The sequence below is a fragment of the Pan troglodytes genome, chromosome 1 (assembly GCF_028858775.2).
Source record: "Pan troglodytes isolate AG18354 chromosome 1, NHGRI_mPanTro3-v2.0_pri, whole genome shotgun sequence".
In the NCBI taxonomy this organism is placed as follows: Eukaryota; Metazoa; Chordata; class Mammalia; order Primates; family Hominidae; genus Pan; species Pan troglodytes.
This window is the reverse complement of record NC_072398.2, coordinates 70191788-70205609: the sequence shown is the minus strand read 5'-3', so window position 1 is coordinate 70205609 and position 13822 is coordinate 70191788. Positions and strand designations below refer to the sequence as shown.

Below are 13822 nucleotides of genomic sequence, written 5' to 3'. Positions count from 1 at the left end.
ACTATAGTGTATACTGCTGGGATGAACATACATGTGTCTTTTTGGTAGAACAATTTATTTTCCTTTGGGTATATGCTCAGTAATGGGATTGCTGGGTTCAGTGGTAGTTCTGTTTCAAGATCTTTGAGAAATCTCCAAGCTGCTTTCCACAGTGGCTGAACTTACATTCCTACCAAGTGTATAAGCATTCCCTTTTCTCTGCAACCTTGCTAACATCTGTTATATTTTGACTTAGCCATTCTGACTGGTGTGAGATGGTATCTCATTGCAGTTTTGATTTGCATTTCTCTGGCAATTAGTGATATTGGCCGTTTTTCAAATGCTTGTTGGCCATGTGTATTTCTTTTCTTGAGAAGTGTCTGTTCATGTCCTTTGCCCACTTTTTAATGGGGTTGTTTTTTGCCTGTAAATTTAAGTTTCTTATAGATTCTAGATATTAGACTTTTTTCAGATACATAGTTTGAAAATATTTTCTCCCATTCTCTAGGAATGTTAGTTTATTCTGCTGATAGTTTCTTTTGCTGTGCAGAAGCTCTCTAATTAGGTCCTGTTTGTCAGTTTTTGTTTTTGTTGCAACTGCTTTTGGAGTCTTCATCATGAAGTCTTTGCCAGGGCCTGTGTCCAGAATGGTATATCCTAGGTTATCTTTCAGGGTTTTTATAGTTTTAGGTTTTGCATTTAAGTCTTTAATCCATCTTGAGTTGATTTTTGTATACAGTGTAAGGAAGGGGTCCAGTTTTAATCTTCTGTATATGGCTATCCAGTTATCCTAGCAGCATATTGAATAGGGAGCCTTTTCCCCATTGCTTGTTTTTGTCAGCTTTGTCAAAGATCAGATGGTAGTAGGTGTGAGGCATTATTTCTGGGCTCTCTATACTGTTCCATTGGTTCTTCCTGTTCCATTGGTATCTGTTTTTGTACCAGTACCATGCTATTTTTTGGTTACTGTAGTCTTGTAGTATAGTTTGAAGTCAGGTAGTGTGATGCCTTCAGCTTTGTTCTTTTTGCTTAGAATTGCTTTAGCTTTTTGGGCTGTTGTTGTTGTTGTTGTTGTTGTTGTTGTTCCATATGAATTTTAGAATGGTTTTTTCTAATTCTTTGAAGAATGTCATTGGTAGTTTGATAAGAATAGTATTGAATCTGTAGGTTGGTTTGGACAATATGGACATTTAACAGTATTGATTCTTCCAATCCATGAGCATGGAATGCTTTTCCATTTGTTTGTGTCATCTCTGATTACTTTGAGCAATTTTTGTAATTCTCTTTTCTTTTTTAATTTTTTTTTTTTTTTTTTTTTTTTTTTTTTTGGAGACAAGAGTCTTGCTCTGTCTTCAGGCTGGAGTGCAGTGGCGCGATCTCGGCTCATTGCAACCTCCACCTCCCGGGTTCAAGCGATTCTCCTGCCTCAGTCTCCCGAGTAGCTGGGAGTACAGGCGTATGCCACCACGCCCAGCTAATTTTTTGTATTTTTAGTAGACACGGGGTTTCACTGTGTTAGCCAGGATGGTCTCGATTTCCTGACCTCGTGATCCACCCACCTCCGCCTCCCAAAGTGCTGGGATTACAGGCGTGAGCCACCGTGCCCGGCTTGTAATTCTCATAGTAGAGATCTTTTACCTCCTTGATTAGCTGTATCCCTAGATATTTTTTTCTTTTTGTGGCTATTGTAAATGGAATTGTGTTCTTGATTTGGCTCTCAGTTTGAGTGTTATTGGTGTATAGAAATGCTGTTGATTTTTGTACATTGATTTTGTATCCTGAGACTTTGCTGAAGTTGTTTATCAGATCTAGGGGCTTTGGGTCAGAGACTATGGGGTTTTCTAGACATAACATCATATAGTCTGAAGAGAGATGGTTTGACTTCCTCTTTCTATTTGAATGCCTTTTATTTCTTTCTTGTGTCTGATTGCTCTGGCTGGGACCTCCAGTAAGTATTATGTTGAATAGGAGTGGTTAGAGTGGGCATCCTTGTCCTGTTCCAGTTCTGTAAGGGAATACTTCTAACTTTTGCCCATTTAGAATGATGTTGCTGTGGGTTTGCCATAGATGACTCTTACTGTTTTGAGATATGTTCTTTCAGTGCCTAATTTGTTGAGGGCTTTTAACATGAAAGGATGTTGAATTTTATCAAAAGCCTTTTTTGTATCTTTTGAGATGATCATATGGTTTTCTGTTTTTAATTTTGTTTATGTGGTGAATCACATTTATTGATTTGCATCTGGTGAACCAACCTTGCATCTCAGGAATAAAGTCTACTTGATTGTGGTGAATTAACTTTCTGATATGCTGCTGGATTCAGTTAGCTAATATTTTGTTGAGAATTTTTGTGTCTGTTCATCAGGTATATTGACCTGTAGTTCTGTTCTTTCATTGTGTCTCTGCTAGTTTTTGGAATCAGAATGATGTTGGCTTCATGGAATGAGTTAGGGAGGAGTCTTTTCTTTCTCGATTTTTCGGAATATTTTCAGTAGGATTGGTACTAGCTCTTTTTCGTACATATGGTAGAATTCAACTGTGAAATCCACCTATTCCAAGGCTTTTTTGGGTTGGTAGGTTGTTTATTACTGATTCAGTTTTGGAACTCATTATTGGTCTTTTTAGGGATTCAGTTTCTTCCTCATTCAATCTTCAGAGGTTGTGTTTCCAGGAATTTATCCATTTCTTTTAGGTTTTCTAGTTTGTGTGCATATAAGTGTTAGTCTTTGAGGATTTTTTGTATTTCTGTGGAGTCAGTTGTATGTCACCTTTGTAATTTCTGATTGTGATTATTTGGATCTTTTCTCTTGTTTTATTTGTTAATCTAGCTACCAGTCTATCGATCTTGTTTTTTCTTTCAAAGAACCAACTTTTGGTTCATTGCTTTTTTGTATGCATTTTCACATCTCAATTTCATTCACTTCTGCTCTGATTTTGGTTATTTCTTTTTTTCTGCTAGCTTTGGGGTTGGTTTCCTTTTGTTTTTCTAGTTCCTCCAGGTATGATGTTAGGTTGTTAATTTGAGCTCTTTCTAACTTCTTGACATAGGTATTGAGTCTGATATGTTGTGTCTCTGTTTTCCTTAGTTTTAAATCATTTTTTGATTTGTGTCATAATTTCATTCTTTACCCAAAAGTCATTTGGAAGAAAGTTGTTTAAGTTCCATATAATTGTGTGGTTTTGAGAAACCTTCTTGGTATTGATTTCTAGTTTTATTGTACTGTAGTCTGAGGCTATGGTTGGTATGATTTCAATTTTTTTGAATATGTTGGCACTTGCTTTATGCCCAAGCATGTGGTTGATCTTAGAGAATGTGCCTTGTGCCAATGAAAAGAATGTATATTCTTGTGTTGTTGAATGAAGTATTCTGTAGATGTCTGTTGGATCTAGTTTGTCAAATGTTGAGTTTAAGTCCAGAACATTTTTGTTAGTTTTCTGCCTCAGTGATCTGCCTGACACTATCAGTGGGGTGTTGAAGTCTTCCATTATGTAGTTATCTAAGTCTCTTTGTAGGTCTCTAAGAACTTGTTTTCTTAATCTAGATGCTCCAATGTTGGGTGCATGTATCTTTAGGATAGTTAAGTCTTCTGGATGAATTGAACCCTTTATCATTATGTAATGCCCTTCTTTGTCCTTTTTGACCATTGTTATAGTCTGTTGTATCTAATATAAGACTAGCAACCTTTGTTCTTTTTTGTTTTCCATTTGCTTGATAAATCTTGCTCCTTACCTTTACTTTGCACCTAGTATGTTGTTACATGTGAGATGGTTCTCTTGAAGACAGCAGACAGTTGGGTCTTGCTTCTTTGTCCAGCTTATCACTTTGCCTTTTTTGCCTGTTTACATTCAAGGTTACTATTGATGTGTGAGGATTTAATCCTGTCATCATGTTGTTAGCTGCTTGTTATGTAGACTTCATTGTATAGTTGCTTTATAGTGTCAGTGGACTATACACTTAAGTGTGTTTTTGTGGTGGCAGTTATTTTTCTTTCATTTCCACATGTAGCACTCCTTAAAGGACCTCTTGTAAGGCAAGTCTGATGATAGTGAATTCCTTAGTCTTTGCTTGTCTGAAAGGATTTTCTGTTTCCTTTACTTATGAAGCTTAGTTTGGTGGGACATGAAATTCTTAGTTGGAATTTCTTTTCTTTAAGGATGCTAAAAATAGGCCCCCAGCCTCTTCTGGCTTGTTAGCCTTCTACTGAAAGGTCCACTGTTAGCCTGATGAGGTTCCCTTTACTGCCCCTTTTCTCAAGCTCCATTTAAGATTTTTTTCTTTTGCATTGACCTTGGAGAATGTGACGATTAAGTGTCTTGGGGATGCTCATCTTGTATAGTATCTTGTGGGGAGTCTGAATTTCTTGAGTTTGCACATCAACTTCTGTAGCAAGATTGGGATAATTTTTGTGGATCGTATCCTCAAATATGTTTTCCAAGTTGCTTACTCTGTCTCCTTTTCTTGCAGTAACACCAATGAGTCATAGGTTTAGTCTCTTTACATAATCCCATATTTATCAAAGGTTTTGCTCATTTTTAAAATTTTTTTCTTTAATGTTTGTCTCTCTTAATTTGAAGGAGTGCTCTTCGAGTTCTGAGATTCTTTCCTTGGTTTGGTCTATTCTGTTGTTAATGCTTCCAATTGCATTATGAAATTCCTAGGCTGGGAGTGGTGGCTCTCACCTGTAATCCCAGCACTTCGGGAGGCCAAGGCAGGCAGATCACTTGAGGTCAGGAGTTCGGGACCAGCCCGGCCAACATGGTGAAACCCCGTCTCTGCTAAAAATAGAAAAATTAGCCGGGCATGTTGGTGCACACCTGTAGTCCCAGCCACTAGGTAGGCTGAGGCAGGAGAATCGCTTGAACCTGGGAGGCGGAGGTTGCAATGAGCCAAGATCATGCCACTGCACTCCAGCCTGGGCAACAGAGCAAGACTCCCATCTCAAAAAAAAAAAAAAGAAAAGAAAAAGAAAGAAATTTCTAGAGTGAATTTTTAAATTCCAGAGGTTCAGTTTGGTTCTTTCTTAAAATGGCTGTGTTATCTTTCAACTCTTGGATTGTTTTACTGTTTTCCTTAAACTGGGTTTCACTTTCTCCTGTATCTCACTGAGCTTCCTTGCTATTCAGATTCTAAATCCGAAGTCTGTCATTTCAGTCTGGTTAAGAACCATTGCTGGGAACCTATTGTAGTTGTCTGGAGGTAAGAAGACACTGTGGTTTTTAGAGTTGCTAGAGTTCTTGCATTGGTTCTTTCTCATCTGTGAGGGCTGATATTCCTTTATCCTTTGAAGTTGCTGACTTTTGGATGGTGCTTTTTGTTTTTATGTTTTTGATTTCCCTTCAGGGTTTGACTGTGGTATAAGTTGGGTATAGTCAATTGGCTTCCTTTCTGGATGTCTTCAGAGAACCAAGGTTCAGCTTGGCACTCCTGGGCTGTGTCCTGTAACTCCCAAGGGGCTGGGACTGGGCCCCTGGCTTTTTCCTCTGGCCTCTTGAGGTCGACCACCAGCTGCACTGGGTGGACCAAGGTGCTCCCAGGCTGCTGGCAAAACCTCTCCATCAGGCTACTGGCAAAAGCACTTCCTCAGGGGCCACTGTTGAAAGTGTTCTGGCAGGATGGTGGGGGCCACTGGTAAAAGCACTATGGTGACAGTCGCCCGCAAAAGCATTCCAACAGAATAGTGGAAGCTACACTGTGTGCCTGCTCCCATGGGAGTGGCCAAACAGGGACCTTGGAAGGGGCCAGTAGACAATGGGACATGCAGCTCAGACTCACCCCAGTCCCATGGGAAACACAGCCCTGCTCTCTCCAAATATGGCAGTTAGCAAAGGTCAGAGCCACCTAGAGGAGTATGAAGAGCCTTGGTGGGTGGGCGCCTATGGCCGTGTTCCTTTGCAGCTTTCCCCACACCATACCCCCTGGGCTCCATGTAGACCTAAGTTCTGTCTCTGCCAGCTCTCCAGGCAGTTCCCCCTGGCTTCTCAAATATCCAGGAGGACTATGGGATCTCCTGCCACTAGGATCCCAGCGGTTTGTGGTGAGAGTGGGCCATTCCACAGTTACTTTACTCACCCCTTCCTTAGGAGCTGTTCAGGGCCATGAATGAGTCCCAGCACTCCACAACCCTGTGCAGGGTTCCTAGCTTCTTCGCTCTTCAACCCTGGTTCTGCATCATCTCTCCACCCACTCTCAGAAAATCGGTGATTTTCTCTCAGTGCATCCTCTCAGAAGATAGGCTTGGAGTATGCTGGTCTACTAGATACTCAGATCTCTCTTGGTGGGAGAAGCTCTTCCTGGCTTTGCCTAGTTGGCCATCTTGTCCCAATCCCGAGGGCATTTTTTTAAAATATTGTTGGAGTGGGCTTTGTTCTCTCATAATTTTTATTGTTTCAAATATATATGCAACACTAATAGCAGTATTTAGTACCATTTTTAGCAACCTCCATAAAGGACATGAAATGTCATAGAGCGAAAATTATTTTTTGCCTTGTCAGGTTAGTGTCTGGGGCAGAATGAAAGAAACAGATCAGGCTTTGTCTAGACTAAGCCTTTCAGGATTCACCTCATTGCTATACATTTTCTTTAAATGTAATTTAGGGTATTAAGACTCTTTTTTTTTCAATCTCAGATTCCAAGATGAATCTAGACAATATATACATATACCAGCTTAAAGGTTCAATTTCTTTTACTGTATTAGTGAGTATTTCTGTGCAACAAGTCAACCAGACGTGTATAAATATTTGTTTCTATACTTGCAAGAATTAGAATAGTGGCAAATTTATAAGTAGAACCTGTGAAAGTTTTAGTAGAAAACTCTGACTCAAATGCAAAATATCTTAAACCACATTCAGGCAACTTAAAAAGAAATGAAACTTTTACTTTACTTAAATACAAGTTTCTTTTTTTTTTTTTTTGAGACAGGGTTTCACTCTTGTTGCCCAGCCTGGACAGTGCAATGGTGCGATCTTGGCTCACTGCAACCTCTGCCTCCCGGGTTCAAGCCATTCTCCTGCCTCAGCCTCCTGAGTAGCTGGGATTACAGGCACCCACCACAGGCCCAGCTAATTTTTGTATTTTCAGTAGAGATGGAGTTTCACAATGTTGGCCAGGCTGGTCTTAAACTCCTGACCTCAGGTGATCTGCCTGCCTCAGCCTCCCAAAGTGCTGGGATTACAGGCGTGAGCCACTGCACCCGGCCAAATATGAGTTTCTTATAATCAGACCTGAAAATTTATACTTTAAGCACTTGAGCATTTGTGTTGTATTTGATTTGTAATTCAGTTATGATTACATTGTCCAACATAATTTTTTTATTCAGAAGCTGACACTTGTAAGGTATTTATGTTTTTGCATATAATAGGTTTCAGAGAGAGGTTGCTAAACTGTGAGAGCTGTTAAACTGTCTTAAGGACAGAAAAGACCACTGACATATGAATACCTCTCCCAGTATTTTGGAAAACTGGTTTTGAGGATTTGTTTTAACATAGTGAAACTCTAATAAGGAGTTTTGTTTTTCTGTACTTATTTTAATCATGATTTTACAAATAAATTCTTAGTAATGTTTGTTATAAAATTATTTTTGCTGATTTTAAAAATGTGCACCTAGGAATTTTTGTAATATATAATGAGAAAATAAATAATGGCAAACAAGTGTATCTGGAATCTCACCCTACCAGAGTCATACTTACTCTTGCTCTCATTTATTCATTCAGTAAACGTCTACTGAGCCCCCTGTGTTAGACAAGAAAGATGTTGTCTCTACCCCTTCTCCTGTATAGATGTCATTTTACTAGAAAGAGTATTAACTCATTTTGGTGATTTTCTCTCAAAAATGTTCTAGCATGTTAATTATTCATAAACTATTGAAGCTCCTTATATCAAGTTCCTTTTAAAAGATACTTAAGTAGAAAGATTGGGCTTGCCTAAATAACAAGGAAAGATAAGAAATACTCCTTTGAAAAACAACTTTTAAACTCAGTTTTTAATGCTTATATTTTTTAGGTTCCTACAAACTTGATGACTTTTGAGTAGAAGCCTGAGAAAAAAAGAGAGGTGAACTGTTGCTTCTACGTGAGCATGAGGACCTGATAAAAGAGCGCCAGCTATAAACCATCCTGTGCCAGGAAGAGCCCAGAGGCTCTGTCTCAGTCGTTGGAGTTCTGAACCAAAAAAGCACTAATTTCAGGGAATGAATTGAGATATTCCCAGAGAACAAATTGGAGTTGCAAAACAAACTGCCATGAACCATGCTTCTTATCTCAGAACTGACCTGTGGAAACCACTGCCTTAAAAGAATGAAAGGAAAACCAACATGAAACACCAAATAGTGTGTGTGAATCTTCTGGCGGTGCTGTGCTTGGAATAGATCGTAGCTAATTTGCATTTCTTTTAACTTTGTAATAATTTTAGAGGGGGGAATTGCCTTTTTTAGATATGCTTTAAAAAGGAAAAACACTCTTGTGGATTCCATCAGGAGCTGGTTTTGAACCGAGGTGAAGAGACTTAGCAGGGATTGTACCAGCAGCCCACCTGCAAGGTTTGTTCTCCCTCTAGTAGTCTGCAACCTCACTGGCTTTCTCACAGCAAGAGTGTAGGAATGAGAAATGTTAGTCATGTGAGTTCTTGGGTTTGTTTGGGATTGGGTGGGGGTGTTTGTTTTGTTTTGGATGAGGGGAGAATTTTTTTAAACACTAAACTTCTGAAATGTAGTACTGTAAGGGGAACATTATTTCCTGCAGGAGGTACAAAGGCTGTGTGTTCATTTGCCAGACGCTTTTTTTTTAAATAGGTTCCAGAAAACATGGTTGTTTCTAACTAGGGTTAAAGTTTAGCTTTCTATATGAATTCACTGTTGGACCACAGATCTGCTTAAGTAAAGAGCTATAATCCCAACCTAAACTTTTCTGAGATTTTACAATAATTAGATCTTTTTCCAAGTTAATTGGGTTTTCCCTTCTCCCAGTCACAGGTGGTTTTTATCATCAAGACAGACTGATATTTTGTCAGGATATTTTCTTTTACAGTGTTTGATGTGCATAATGCCAGAGTTATTTTTTTATTATTCATTTTCTCTCTTTTTCTTCAATATGAGATTCAGGATCATATTTGTTTAAAAGGTAACACATAGAGATGTATGTATATATTTTGTTATAAGACATACAAAATAATTTTAAGAGGGATAAAGGTGAAAATATCAGATTCTGGAAATTTTAAGTATCTAAACTTTATACTTCTTGTATGATTTACCATAAACATACCAAAACATTTTTCTGAAAATTTACTGTCGGTCTCTGACATGAAACCGTATTTTGTCAGTAGTTGACCAAGCAGTTTTATGAGAACTCTTCTATGCAATGATGCATTTAATTTCTAAAGTAAATGTTGAATTATTAAAAAAAAAGTTTGAAGGTAAGATGCCTTAGAATTTTAATGAAAAATGACACTCAAACAAAGGCTATATGTCGAATGTTATAAACTCTTGAGACATAATGAATTTTAGCAGTGGCCTAGAGTAAGGTAATGCTTTGTGACTGATATCTACTAATAGACTTCTGTTACTTTGGGCCTCACATAAAATTTCTCACATTCGTATTCTTAGAGAATTTTATACTTTTTTATTATAAGTATTTTGCCCTTGAGTCCATGAAACTTCAATAGAAAATATTGCTTATACAATAATTAGCTTAAAATCCATCCAAAGGAAAAGAGAAGAGCTTTTTTTGAGTGTTAAGTTTTTTAATTTAGTTTTCTGTTTGGAAAAGATGTTAAGAGTTCAAATATGCTTCTTATATAACAGAAATACCATTATTTCTGGGGTTTAGTGACACAGGCTGGAGAGGACAAAAGTTTCCTGTCCTGAATGATTTTTCAATTAATGCTCTAAGCTTAACCCATGTTGGGTAATAGAAAGACATAGCCAGCAGTATTACTACGTAGACCTTGCACATCTTACTTTTGTTTTGCATTTTTTAAAATTTCTTAATTTGTTTATTTCTCTTCAGAAATAGCGTTTTTAACAGTGTATGTGCTTTTTTAAAAAGTATTGTGAATGAGAACCCTGTGGATTTTTTTAATTTCATTTGTTTGTCGTAATAAGCTAACGTAGAAATGTTGTAGGTTAACCATATCTGTGGAAATATGCAGTTGGAAGTCAGAGCCTGACATCACATAGTTTTGGCAAAGGGAGAGAGCTAAGCTGGAAGATGTTTTTGATACTTTCGGCTCTAAACATTAATGGATGTTTGCATAGAGTAAGATAGTGTTCAAATTTGGTTAATAGTTTATAGATAGACTTGTGGCCTCTGACTGACTAAATTTCTTAACAGCACAGAAGTCGTTGTTTTTCTGTCTTTAAAATTTATTCATTCAGAAAATTAGTCATTGCTTTTTAAGATTATTTTAGCATTTGAAGCAAATTGAAAACAAAAGTGACTTAAAATAGTGTAGGTGAATTTTTTATCTATAATTTACCAAATAATACCTGATAATAATTCAAAGAAAATATGTTACCAAAATATATTAAATATATAGGTAGTTCATTCGTGGGAAGATGAATCTTCTTATTAAGCCTGCCCTCAATTGTAAATAAGTGACTCAAAAACTCAAAATGTTCATCAGCATTAAGGTCATTTGTTTCACCCTTAGCCAAGAAGAACTCATTAGAAATTCAGTTATAATTTAAATTTAAGCCTGTTTATGATAAACATAATGATTGGCATGTTATATAGCCTGTTGAAAATAACTACAGAATGACCTTCCAGAGCACTGTTTTTGGCCTCATGCCCGCTCTGTTCAGGCTCTGCTTGTTTTTCAGAATATGATTTTTACCTCCAGACAGTAAGAACTGAACAAGAACTGATCAAACACACCTTCCTATTTTGTTTTCTTAACTATGTAAATATTATTTGGGCAAACATTACAAAAAGGGATCCAAACAATTTGAGTTTCAGTATTTTTTTCTCCCTAGGCATGTGCTTCAATTTCAAATATTTTTTTCTGTGTGGAAAATGCCATGTAACTATTGCACTACCTTCTGTGTGGACTGTGTTGGTATTGGTTCTTTCTGTATATCAAAAGTCAGGGTGTTTATAACTGCAAAGTTTGTATAAGTGGCTTTATTCCTCTTCTAGAAGATTTATGAGGAGCCTAGGAAGCACTATTGGTACAGGAGGAAAAAAGAATGGAAAACATGTTTACAGACTCTAGCGTTCCTTATTAGCTTAAACCTGGGGCCCTCAAAGAGCAGCCTGTTGATCTTTTGGCCAAATGACTTGAGCATAAGTCTTTTATTTCTTTATAAGGTTAAATCGTAAACTGTATACCTTTACTACTGAAAACAAAACTATAGGGCATCATACTAATTGAAAATCAATAGTAATAGGTTCCATCCATTGGCTTTTTAAATGAATAGATCTGGTATTGATTTCCTTCCTGTTTTTTTGAGGCACATTCCTTTACAACCAGTGTTTAAACCACCACGTAATCATCTTCTGCAAACAAGGGGTGCCAGTGTTGCCTAACAGAAGATAATCTTTAATAAAGCAAATCCTCTGCTTCAAAGGTTTTTGAAATAATTGGATCCCTTTTTGAAAAGGAAGATGAGTTTAACTGTGTCCAGGTGGAATAATAGTACTGCTGTTGCATGAATAGATGATACAAAGCAAGTGATGAGGTTGGTATGACTTCTTTAGTGACCTTTTAGGGTTTGCTTTTATTTTCCTCTCTTTTTTGTATTATTTCTTTCAAACATAGTAAATATATGATTTTACAGCCAAAGTGGTATTCTGTTTTTTCTAAGCTTTGAGATACAAATATTGCTATTTAATCACATTGATGATGAATTACTTTCCATGTGAACCTTCTCAAAATGATTTAAGTACCTTTGATTTTGCTCCCCTAAAAATGGCTTGTGTCTAAAGTGACATATTTTTCCCTATTTGGAGGGTTCTAATGAAAGAGATCCAGGCATAAAAACTCTTTTGCTTATTGAAAGCAATTTGATTACACCTATGTTTCAGGTTATAGTGGGGAGAAAATTTGGTCAGTGCCTTATTATTTGAAGAGCAATTTTAGGGCATCAAGTATGACAATAATCATGTGCCCTCTTGCTCCTCTTATTTCAGGAGTGTGTGCTATCCCTCTCTCCACCAGCTTAATCTTTCTCACCCCAAGTCTAACAAAGTCTTTACAGAAACCTCTGTAGGTGATTGTTGCGGTCTTCCTTGGTTTTTGAGTCTTTTTAAACAAGCTCCTACCCTGCTTCTATCCTTTTAGAGTAGGAGATTAAAAATAAACCCACCCCAGTCAACCTTTAGATAAGCACTCTTAAAAACAAATTTGAAGAGCACTCTTCAGCCAAGTTCATTTTTATTTTGTTGTTGATGTTTTAAGCATACATTTAATTGTAAGGCCTTTTGGAAAAGCCCTAAAAGAATAAGATACAACCAGAAATATTTGAGTTTTGTTAAATGTACTGAAATCTTGTAATGAAAATCCCTTTGGCCAGAAATGAGATTTATTTCCATTTATTTTTACATTTAAGTAACACTCAAACAAGTAGTCACTTAACCTGCCAGTTATTATTTTCTTGAAAATATACAAGAAAGTAAAAATATCTCTAATATATAAGTTAAAGGAAAGTTAAGAGACTAAGCTAGTTTTTTCACTGAAAGCAAAGTTGGAAGTATTTTGCTTCTCTCAGATTATTGGAAGACCTGGAGCTACTGGATGTTAACCTGAATCAAGATGTTCTTTTCACATTTTTTTAAATGGCTAGTATGTTCCAGAGTAGGCAAGTAGTCATTCAAGCCAAATGAGAGAGTTAACTGGTCCTTGAGGAGTGTTAGCAAAATTTAAATTTTGACCCTGGCCATTTGTACTACAGAAGTGATTATGGGATTAAAAGAATACATAATTACAGTGTTTTGGGATTGGGCTCTTTTTTTTCTTAATAGAAAAGCAGAAACTTCATAAATAATAGCTGTGCTTTAGATACCAGATAACAAATATTGTTTGCCCTGAAGATATGACCTACTAGAACTACTCACATATATAGTCCAATAATTACTGACTTAATAGGTATGGTAAAATAGCTGATAATAAGTCAGACTCTCAAGAGTTTCTGTACCTTGATTATTGACAAATTCATTGTTTTACATCCTACTAAAGAACATGTGTGTGGGGAGGGGGTGGGGAACTGGTTCACAACATAATCTGAAGGAGATCAAACATCTGTAAGGACAGGTACCCAGTGATGATAATATATCTGAAAACACAAGCCATTTTTATTCTTTATCCCAATTAACTTGAGGTACTCTAATGATGAAGCACTCGATTGCACTATGACCTCCTTGAGTGATGTGCAGCTTGGTTCCTCTCTCACTTTTTGTTTCTTTTTAATATGCAAATGTGAGTGTGCGATCTTCAGTGTGTCTGCATAAGCTAACTTAAAATGAATTTAAGTACAGTTTTCTGAAATATTTCTATTGAAATAAATTACTTAAAATTATAGATTGTGTGAGGATGTTTCTGTTACTGTATTTGCATTTTTATCATGAACTTTTAAGGTGCAAATAAACTTTAAGTTGATTTTTTTCCCCTTTCTAAGGTAGTCAACAAGGCTATTGTTGGTGCAGGGAAAGCTCTGAAAAACCTTTAGTCACTCTTCTCTAGCCCAAGACAAGAATGTGCCACCTCGCATGTGGACAAATGGGGTTGTGGGGAATAGAGAGTAAGGGCATAACATTTGCAACTACATCTCCCACTCTGAGTATGTGATACGATAGGAACAGTCCCCAAAGAGGCTCTCTTTGCTAATACATAACATTTTTTTCTTTTTACCATTTCTGA

At 36.9% G+C, this 13822-nt stretch overlaps 1 protein-coding gene across 8 annotated transcripts in view; it reads left to right on the top strand.

The window, feature by feature from the left end:
• Nucleotides 1-13481, top strand: part of RALGPS2 (Ral GEF with PH domain and SH3 binding motif 2) — a 186791-nt gene extending 173310 nt beyond the window's left edge. For 7 of the 8 annotated variants that reach the window (XM_001155326.8, XM_009439001.5, XM_001155266.8 and 4 more), the window contains one exon: nt 7976-13481. In XM_001155326.8, the coding sequence (XP_001155326.1) occupies nt 7976-8005 (30 nt within the window). In that variant the 3' untranslated portion in view covers nt 8006-13481. The remainder of the gene's footprint in view (nt 1-7975) is intronic. The other variant, XM_054656212.2, reaches the window with a different exon arrangement.
• The last annotated feature ends 341 nt before the right edge of the window (nt 13482-13822 follow it).